Below are 10,113 nucleotides of genomic sequence, written 5' to 3' on the forward strand. Positions count from 1 at the left end.
GGCGATGCTGGTAGCGGAGTTCACGGTGGCTTAGTGCAGCAGAGGCTAATGGGGAACAGATGCGAGGGTGTTTTGTGCTGGAGCGGGCCTGGAGGCACGGGAGTGGGGACATTGCTTCCTGCACCTGTGGCACTGCCTCTGTGTCCTGCAGGAGTGACTGCAGGCCCCTGTGCTGGCTGGGGCAAGGAGACAGTGAGGAGGCAACCCCTGACCTGCCTTCCAAGCTTAGGTGAGCCCTTTGCACCCCAGAGCAGCCCAGAAACTGCACCGGGGTGTATTCCAAAAAAATAATTTATCAGGTTGATATTTCACGTACATAAATATTCATCTCTGTGGCTATGTACAGATGTGTCAGGAGCCTGGCAGCAGCGGGGCTCCTGCCCAGAGACACTTCCACTGAAGCACTGGCCAAAGCCCATCTCCCTGGGCAATGCCATGGGCATGCCAGGCAGTGCCTGCCTGGAGAGGCTCTAGCTCCTGCTGCCCCACAATACCAGGCAGATCGCAGCCAGGGCTGATGGCTCAGTGCCCAGAAGGAGCCTGGAGAGAGGGACACCCTGCACCGGTGCTGTGGCTCAGGGCCCTGCCCACCCACTGCTCAGCCCGGACAAAGCAGGGACCTTGCGGGAACCTGGACCCCCTCCCCACAAGGGCAGAGGTGGCCTTGGCATCACCCTTCCCTGCCCTCCCTTAAGTCCTCACGCTGGGATAGGAGAAGAGGTGGGGAGCCAGCGGCAGCGGGTCGTGGGTGAAGACGGAGTCGTCAGAGGAGCAGGAGCTGGCGGTGTCCTCGCAGGAGGGCGAGTACTGCTCGAAGGGCATGGAGAGGTCCAGGTACTGCAAGGGGGGATGGTGCCATGACCACCAGTGCTGTCAGTGCTGACACTGCCCATCCCTCACCCACCAGACTCCCCACCTCTCACCTCCTCTGAAACGGCTGCCAGGATCTTGTCCAGCCCCTCCACGAGCTGCTTGAAGGTGGGGCGCTGCGAGGGCACGGCGTGCCAGCACTCCCGCATCAGCATGTACCTGGGGACGAGGGGGTATTAGTGGGGTCTCACCGTGCCCCCTGCCCACCCACCTGGCCGGTACTCACAGCTCGTGGGTGCAGTTGGATGGCCGGTCCATGCGGTGCCCCTCCTTCAGCAGCTTGAACAGCTCCTCCACAGGGATGCCAGGGTATGGGGAGCCCCCCAGTGTGAAGATCTCCCACATCAGGATCCCAAAGGACCACCTAGGATCACACATAGCAAAGTGGGGGTCAAACACATCCTACGGCTCTCCCCCAGCTTGGCCCACTGCACCCTGCAGTGCTGTGGGAGCAGGGATGGGGGAGGGTGGAACACCCCTGGGGAGTATGCTCTCTGCTGTCCCCACAGAGTACCCCCATCCTACTCATGGGGACCCTCCAGTACCTGCATAACCCCACAGTGCTGCCTTGTCCCACACCAACAGCATCCTCATCCCACACCCAGCAGACCCTCATTCCCCTCAGGACTCACACGTCGCTCTGGTGGGTGTAGACACGGTCAAACAGGGCCTCGGGTGCCATCCACTTCACTGGCAGGCGACCCTATGAGAGCAACCCCCTGATCAGCTCAGCCCTGGTGGGGGGGTCCCTGTGCCCCTCTCCCAGGAGCCCCACTCACGTTGCTGGTTTTCTTGTAGTAGTCAATGTCGTGAACGTCCCTGGCCAAGCCAAAGTCAGCGATCTTCATCACGCTCTCTGCTGTCACCAGCACGTTGCGGGCAGCCAGGTCACGGTGGATGCACTGCCATGGGGAAGCATCACCCACAGGGGTGTGAGATGGTGACTCCAGCTCCACATGTCCCCTTTTTCAAACACAGAAATCACCATTTCCCTCCCACACATCCCCCAGCACCTCTGCGGTGGTGGGGCCATCCCTTCATCGGGCTGGATGCAGTGATGGGCACAGTGGTGGCCATAAGCACTTCCCCAGGAGGTTGGTCAGTCTTTGAGTCCCACATTTTTGGGGAGGTACTGCCTCGAGCTTTGCTGGATGGGGCTGGGAGGTTCTGGACAGCCTTTGGGAATGGGCTGGGCTCCCTTTCCACAGGGACAGTGAGCTCACCAGGGACACACAGCTCCTCTGTCACCGCCATACCCTCCCAAGCCGTGCCCAACACAGGTAGCTCATGCAGGCCATGCCAGCCCTACCCGTTTGGACTCCAGGTACTCCATGCCACGGGCCACCTGGTAGACACAGGAGACCAGATCCTTGAAAGAGAGCTGCTCCTCGGGCATTGCCATGACATCAAAAGCGTAGTCAGGCGTCGGGGGGCGGCGGGCACGGAGGTACTCGCGCAGGTTGCCCTTTGCAGCAAACTCCACAATCACGTACAGCGGCCCTGGGAATGATGGCCACTTGCTCAGCTCCTGTCCTGCCTTGTCCCTTCCCAGTTAGCCACTGACCCCAGTCCTGCTCCATGCCCTTGCCTTGCCCGAACCCTGCCTGCACAGCCCCCTCACCATCCTGTGTGCAGACTCCCAGAAGGTTGATGATGTTCTTGTGTTTGTCCATGAGCTTCATCATCTCCATTTCAGATATGAGGTCAGCCAGGTCCTTGTCGGTGGCGTTGTCTGGGGAAAGAGGGCTGTGTCATGGTGCCAGCTGGGTGGCACTCCTGCCTGGTGCTGATGCCACCTCTGTTCCCAGGACACTGGCACAGGAGCCATTACCTTTCAGCATTTTGACAGCCACGGTGACAGCTCTGTCTGGCCGGTCTCTGTCGATGCCGTAAGCCTCTGCCCGCACCACCTGGCCAAAGCAGCCTTCCCCCAGGGGCTTCCCCAGCACCAGCCTGGCAGGGAGAAGCAGAACCATATGAGACCACAGGGATGGCCTTATGGTGGCCAGAGGCCTTCCCATCCATCACCCGCATGCTCCTGTCCCTGGGGCAGCTGGGGAGAGCAGCCCTTGTCCCTGCCCCATGTGGCACCGTACTTGTCTCGGGGGAACTCCCACTTGGCGTCAAGGGGCAGGTCCAGCTCCATGACACCAGCCAGCATCGGGGCACAGCTGGAGGAGAGACGGGTGACACGCATCAGGGACGTGCTGGACTTCCCGGAGGAGCTGGAATCCAGGGAGAACTGTGGAGAGACACAGGTCCTCAGCCATCCCATCCCACGCTCCAGGGCCAAAAAAAGACCCAACAGTAAAGCAAAGAGACCCTCACTTGGAGCAATGGGGTGAGGGAGCCACAGGAGGGAAGGGCAGCCCCAGGGCTGGCAGCAGGGTAAGGTGTGATGGGCACAAGTGGCACTCATGGAGCTCGTTGGTCACCAAGGTCCCCCTGCGTTACCAGGGCTCCAGTTCAGCACCCACCTGTCGGATGAGTGGGAATTTGGAGAGTTTGTGGACTGCCATAGGCTCCAGGTGCTGCTTGCTCGACTGAGTCTGCATCCGGCACAGCACCACGACGATAATGGCCATGGCCACGGCCAGTGAGCCCGAGGTGTAGATGATGATGTCTGTGTACTTGGTCTCAGGGGCTTCAGCTTCCCGCACCAGCTCCTCTTCTGCAGGGAGTCAGTTAGTTGGCCTGAGTCATGGCCAACTGCATGTTGGGGATCCCAGACCCCACACTGGGACCCCACCCCTACCTGGCAGGACGGTGAGCCAGGCAGACTGGTAAGAGAGGCCAATAGAGTTCCCTGCCAGGCAGGTGTACTCGCCAGCATCCTCCACGGACACATTGCGCAGGTACAGCACCTCCACCTCGGAGCTGTTGATATCTGCAGTCTGTCACAGAAAGGGATGGACGGTCAGTATCCCTCTTCCTTGGGGGGCTCTGTGCACCCCCGTCACCACTTTAGGGTGGGTATCTGGGACCTGGGCGCTTCCAGCCCTTGTTACCTTGAGCACTTGCACATAGGGGACCCCGTCGGGACCGTAGTTGCTGCCATTCACTTCAATGTGCTTCAGCCACTGGATGTGGGGCTGGGCATCACTGTAGACCTTGCAAAAGAACTCCACGTCGCTGCCCACCAGGGCTGTGGTGTTGGCGGGCAGCCCAGCCTGCAAGATGGGCCTGTGCGGGGACCTCTCTGTGCACAGGGAGCAGAGCGGTGTCACTGACATGGCGGCTAAGAGCACAGGCTCCCTTCTCCCTCCTTCTCCACCCACCATGGAGCCACAAAGAGTCCTTCCCCAGCCCTACAACAGACCAGTGCAACGCGAGCCTGGGCTCCATCCCATGTCCCTGGGCTGCGAGGGACGTGTGTGCTGCATCAGTGGATGGGCCATGAACAGAGGCTCCTCCACCCCTTTCCCTGACCCTGCCAGGCATGGAGAAGCCCAGATCAGCACCATGCTGAGGAACCCTCACCCAGCACATCCAGGAGGTAGCTGTAGCGGATGCTGCCAAACCTGTTTTCCACCAGGCAAGTGTAGTTGCCGCGGTCAGAGGGCACCACGCTCTCCATCACCAGGCTCCAGTGCTGGTGCCGGAGCTGCAGAGGGGGAAGTAAGGCAGCGAGGTGAGATGGGGGAGATGGATCCTGGGAGGGAAGCTGCGGTGGGAGGAGCTGGCCCGTACCCGGATGCCCCCGATGCGGTGCTCCCCTCGGAACTCGCGCCCATTCTTGAACCAGCGGATGCTGGGGCTGGGGCTGCCTGAGGCCGGGCAGCGGAACTTCACCGTGTTCCCCGCAGGGACTGCATACAGCTTCTTGTCCATCCGGTGTGGGTGAGTCCAGTAAGGAGCTGGGGACATGCAGGATGTACAGTGGGAGGGGGCCTGTGCTGGGAGCAGGAGGCAGCGGTGCCCCATGCCCCTGGTTCTGCCCCAGCTGCCCTCTCCTGCAGTGCCCCGGGGTGGCACTGACCTCTGTGCACATAGACTGATTCCTCATTTTGCTCTCCGTGGGGACTGTCCCCATCACTATCTTCATCATCATCGCCTGATGCCAGGGAGTCTGCAAAGGGAAATGGGTTGAGCGAGACAGCCCTGCCTGCAGGGCTGGGCGGGCAGTGGCTGCCTTGCTGCCCTGGGGGCAGCTGGGTGGTGCTGCTGGGGCTCCTACCCAAGACAGAGATGGTGAAGTTGCGCAGAACCTCCCCAGTCCCCCGTGCCCGGCACACGTAGAGCCCTGAGTCCTCATAGGCAACCTCTGAGATCTCCAGCAGGCTCTGCCAGAGACGGATGCGACCCCCCGAGACGAGTGGCCGGGACTCCTTGTACCAGACCACACTGGCACCACTCTGGTTGGCATCACAGTACAGCTTCAATGTGTTGCCTGGGTCCAGCAGGAGATGTTCTTCTTCTGACTCCAGCAAGGGGCTCTCAAATAGCTCTGGAGAGATGTGGTGAGTGCCCACCCCAGTGCTCACCCCTCCCTGCCAGCAGGACCCCACCATATGCCCATCCTAGTGTGGAGAGCATGTGGTGTGGCACAGCCCAGTGCCTGGCTCTGCCACCCCAGAAGCGGTAAGGGCTGGACTCTGCCCTGCAGCACGGGGACATGGTTTCCCCAGTGGCATGTCCCTGTCCAAGGTCACACGTGCCACCATCCTTCCACCACTCCCAGTGGCTCAGGGTGCTCCAGCCTGTTCTGCCTTACTGGAGGAGGGCACCAAACCCCCCCAGACACCAATCGCCGTTCCTGGCTGGGACCCCTACAGTCTGGCTGTCCCCAGCGATGCCCGGGCTGGCAGTGGAGCCCAGCTTGCCGATGGCCAGCAGCAGCGTGTGCACATGGAGAGCAGAAACAACCTGGCTGCCAGCAGAGCAACACCACCGCAGCCCGACTGCCCACGTGCAGGAGCCTGGAAGGCACAAGTGCGTCTCCAGCCCAGAGCATGGCCAGCACAGGAGGGATGTGGCGTAGCTGGTCTCTGGTCCCCAGGGACACATCCTTCTCCCGCACCCACCACCGCGAGGTACGGACTGCCCGCACCTCGCCAGGAGCCACACGCAGCTGCCATAGCCCACAGCGGTCTCGCCACCCCTCTCTGCCACGTGTGTCCACCGAGCGAGCCGAGCACCCGCAGCACAGGGACAGCCTGGCTGGAGCCACCCTGCTCCTGTCAGTGATGGAAACGCTGGTCCCTGTGCCGTGTCCCCAGCTCCCGCCAGCCCTGCCCTGCAGGCAGAGCGGTTGGGCTGCGTGCCCAGGGCAAGCACCCGCATCCCAGCCCGGGAGTGGCCGCCCAGCTGGGACGGAGAAAGTATTCAGAAAGCACGACTCCACTCCCGCCGCCCCCCGGCGCCGCTTCACCCCCCGCAGCCGTACCTGGCTCCATCGCCCTGCCCCGTGCAGCCGCCGCCAGCAGCAGCCCCGCCACGACTTGCAAGAGGGGCCGCATCTTCCAGGCCCCCCCGGCGCGGGGGGTCCCACCCTGAGGGACAGGCAGGGTCGGGTGAGCGGATCCGGGCGGGCAGCCCCCTCCTCTCCCGAGGCACCGGGGAGAAGCGGTGCAAGGTCCCCAGGTCACCGCGAGGGCGGGTGCGCATGGACGGGAGGCAGCGCACGGGGGTCCCTGGGCAGGAATGGGAGGGGGCACGGAGAGTGGGAAACACCCCGTTTGGGTGCCGGGAACCCGACCCCGCCAGCCAGCGGCAGGCTGATCAGGGCGCTGGGGGAGGTCAACCGGGGGCGGGAGACCGCGGGAGATCCCAGGGAGGGGGGCAGTGTCCCGGGAGGGGGGCCCGAATAGTGCCGGGGGCGAGGGTCGCGGTCGGCGCGGTTACCGGCGGTGACGGGCTCCCGCGGCGGAGCCGCCTGCGCTGCGCGGGCCGGGGCAAAGTCCGGGGCCAGCGGGCTCAGCGCCGCCGCGCCCCACACCGTGGCCCCATGGCGGCAGGGCCGGGGACGGCTCCGGCTCCGGGCTCAGGACGGCTCCGGCTGTGAGCAGGGCTGGGGCTCGCTCCGGGCTGGCTCCGGCCCCGCTCTGCCGCCGCCGCGGGGGCGCGGGCACTTTGTAGCGACGCGCTCGGGTTACAGCGGCCCCGCCCGGAGCGCTGGGAGGCGGGAGGGGGGGACGGGGACCGGCCCCGCTCCGCCGGCACCTCTGCAAACCGACCCGCCGCCGAGCTGGACGGGGGAAGTGGGGGGGTAGCACCGGCCCTCCCCCCAGCAGCGAGAGGCGGCCCCCGGGCCCCTCCGTCTCAGCCCCGCGGGTGCAGCCTCCCCTCGCGGGTGGGGAACACAGGGGCTGCAAAACACCCGGGGCTGCTCCCCTGTGCCGTCCCCTAGACAGACCGCACGCGTGGGGAGCAGCAGATGGGACAGGGGGCAAGGCCACCTCCGTTTCCCCGCAGTTGCTGGGAGTGGGAGCACTCCAGCCCCAAGCAGGTGTCGTGGCCCGGGCTGGGCGCTGAGCGTTGCTGGATGCCCAGCAGCCCACACGCTAATTGTGCCATAATTAGTTGTAGCGTTATCGCTGTCGGTGCCATAAAGTGGCTGTGACCCTCATTAGGAGCGTCATAAAACACGGCTAAGATGCAAGCCAGCGTTGGAGGGGCCTAATCCGACCCATAAACACTTCGCCCTCACCTTCCCTATGCTGTTGCCTGTGTTGGGGCAGGCAGACCCCACCATGCCCAGGCCTTGCTGCTCGTTGGCCCACGCAGGACCCCTGGGCACTGGGGGAAGCCTGGCCTCAGACGCTCTTGAGCTGGTGTAGTCCCACAGAACACGTCCCCTGAGCATCCTGCTGCCATCAAGAGGGGCCAGTGTCCCCAGTACACAGCCCTAAGAGCTGCTATCCGTTTGCTGTATTGCCATCTGCTTCGCCACCTTTCTGCTTCCCAGCAAGACCTTCCAGGGCTGTGCCGAGCCTGACACACAGCCTTGCCCATACCTGGTGTGGATCTTGAGGCCGTGTTGAGTGGGATGCACTGTCACTGTCACCCCTGTCACAGGCCACACCACGAGTCCTGGGCACAGCCCTGTCTGTGCAGCTCCACTGTGCCAAACCAGCAACTTCCAGCATCACAGTTTTACTGTGAGGTCTGGTTGGTGCTACAATCTCCCACTCCGTGCTGCTCCCCATGCTCGTGTCTCCTTGGGGTGCAGGGGTGCACAGAGCAGTCCCAGGGCCAGCAGCCCCCAGCAGCTGTTCATTCTTGCTGATGCGTGAAGCGGACGAGAACATCAATTTCACGGAGCAGCAGCCGCCCCTGCAGAGTTCACAGCGTGCCGGAAGCACAGAAAAATGTTGGGTTCAGCTCAATTCGAACCAAAACCAAATTAAAACCAGAGAGAAGGGGATGTTCCCAGTACTGGGAACACCAGGGAGAGCTTGGACTCTGGGGAGCCTGGGGGAGCCACAGCCTGGGATGAACATGGAAAGACTCCCTGTATCCCAGGGTTCCCCAATGCTGAGTGGAAGAAGGGCAAGCAGATCAGTGCAGGCACCTCGCCCAGTGTCACACTAAACATCCCCACTGGCCAGGGGAATGCCGGGCACAGGCCAGGGTTTGGTGGGGCTCTGCTGTAGGTGGCTGGGAACTGGTCACCTCCCTGCCGTCGGGCAGTGCTGGGCCGGGGCTGGGCTGCCTGGCTTGATTTATAACAGCAACTGACGGCAAACAAAAAGCCCTTCACAGCAGCCCAGCCCCACCGCCTGCCACCCGCTGCCGGCCAGCACCACAACGGCTTCTGCCACGCCAGCAGCTCAACAAGGGGGGATTGTGCCAGTGCAGCACTCTGCGGTGTGGGTGCACCCCTACCCCAGTACCCTCCTCTGGTGCCCCTGTCTCCCCCAGCTCATGGGCTGCTCCCATCACTGTGGCACCACAAGGGATGTGCGATCCGTGGTTGCTTAGCTCAGACACATCAGGGTGTCCAGAGATGAAGTGCGCTCCCAGATGGGAGCAGAGGGACCTGCTCTTGCCCCATGCCCCGTTTGGAGAGACGACCCCCTGGCCAGACTCTGGGCCTTGCTTACACGTGCGGGGCCCTGTGGCAGCGAGCATGCACAAGGGGCCGGGCGCCGGCATGCTGGGGCTCCATCCTCCCGCCCCTGCTCCTTCCCCCAGGCAGTAAATCATCCCCACTCCCCTCATGAAAGGCCCATGTATGTGCTGCCGGTGCAGGGAGCCTGCCTGGTGCCAGCAATATTGCTCTTGGAAGGCAGCCGGAGCTGCGGGAACACAGCCGCCCCTTGTGCCTGGCCCCAGCACTCGCCGCCACTCCCGCTGCGGTGGCACCTGTGGCCAGCCAGAGCCCGCGCGGCACGGTGGCTCCTGTGGGGGCCGGAGCCTGGGGGGCTCTTTCCTCCTGGAAGTTTCTCTTGGCCTGCCCTGAACGGCTCTTGTTCGGGGCACAGAAGCCCCAGCTCACTGTACCCTGTACGTGCATAGGATCTGAGGCTGAGCAGGCTCATGCCATGAACTGGGGTGATGTGAACCTTCTGACACTGTGGGACTGGGTCAGCCCTGGATCAAAGGGGTGAGCCCCAGCACAAGGGCTTCCAGCTCCATCCAGTCCCACTGGCTTCAACATGGTAGCTTTCAGCCCCAGCCACAACCTGCTGCCCTCACATCAGCAGGGAGCCACTGAGGAAGGCAGGGGACAAGCTGGAGGGGCAGGCAGCTGCCCCAGACTAGGCAGGGTGCTCTGCAGGGGCTGGGTCCTGCCCTGGAGGCAAGCAGCCAGGTTCAGGGCAGCACATCCCACCAGGCCCTGGTCTTGCCTGCCCATCCTTATCTCTGGCAGGGAGGGACTGATGGAGCAACCCAACTCAGTTAAGGTTTAACCAGGCAGAACTTGGCAAACATAAACCTGCTGCTCCCTCTGGGGAGCCAAGAATGTGGGGCCCAGCGCAGGGGCTGCAGGACAGGGACACCAGGAGCCCAGGCTTCACCAAGCCCCCAGCATGGCACAGGAACGTCCACAGACTGGGGCAGTGAAGGCTGAGCGGGGAACATACAAGTCGAGGGTGATCTGGCAGGACAGTGGGCAGTGTCATGCCTTGTCCCTGCTCCAGCCCCGCCACCTCTTCCTGCCCCAGCTGTGTGGGGGAGTGCTACAGCTGGTACAGGGAACGAGTTGTATGGGACCAGACCATGTTCTGCTCCCTGTGGGGACATGGCACACACCATGTGCTGAGTTGGGCATCTGTAGACCAAGCAAGCAGAAGCTTT

At 63.2% G+C, this 10,113-nt stretch overlaps 2 protein-coding genes across 2 annotated transcripts in view; one reads left to right on the forward strand and one right to left on the reverse strand.

Moving 5' to 3' along the window:
- Positions 1 to 273: 273 nt before the first annotated feature.
- On the reverse strand, positions 274 to 6,694 carry FGFR4 (fibroblast growth factor receptor 4). Its single transcript, XM_069029181.1, is given in 18 exon segments — positions 274 to 837; positions 924 to 1,029; positions 1,097 to 1,234; positions 1,503 to 1,573; positions 1,650 to 1,772; positions 2,180 to 2,370; positions 2,492 to 2,602; positions 2,702 to 2,823; positions 2,967 to 3,112; positions 3,348 to 3,541; positions 3,626 to 3,764; positions 3,879 to 4,069; positions 4,351 to 4,474; positions 4,561 to 4,727; positions 4,850 to 4,939; positions 5,048 to 5,317; positions 6,257 to 6,353; positions 6,355 to 6,694. Coding segments are annotated over 18 exon segments (2,550 nt in total). The 5' UTR covers positions 6,478 to 6,694; the 3' UTR covers positions 274 to 690.
- Positions 6,352 to 10,113, forward strand: part of UIMC1 (ubiquitin interaction motif containing 1) — a 53,004-nt gene continuing 49,242 nt past the window's right edge. Inside the window, exon 1 of the mRNA XM_069029185.1 lies at positions 6,352 to 6,383. The gene's annotated coding sequence lies outside the window, so the exon portion shown is untranslated. The remainder of the gene's footprint in view (positions 6,384 to 10,113) is intronic.

Source organism: Aphelocoma coerulescens, chromosome 13 (genome assembly GCF_041296385.1).
Source record: "Aphelocoma coerulescens isolate FSJ_1873_10779 chromosome 13, UR_Acoe_1.0, whole genome shotgun sequence".
In the NCBI taxonomy this organism is placed as follows: Eukaryota; Metazoa; Chordata; class Aves; order Passeriformes; family Corvidae; genus Aphelocoma; species Aphelocoma coerulescens.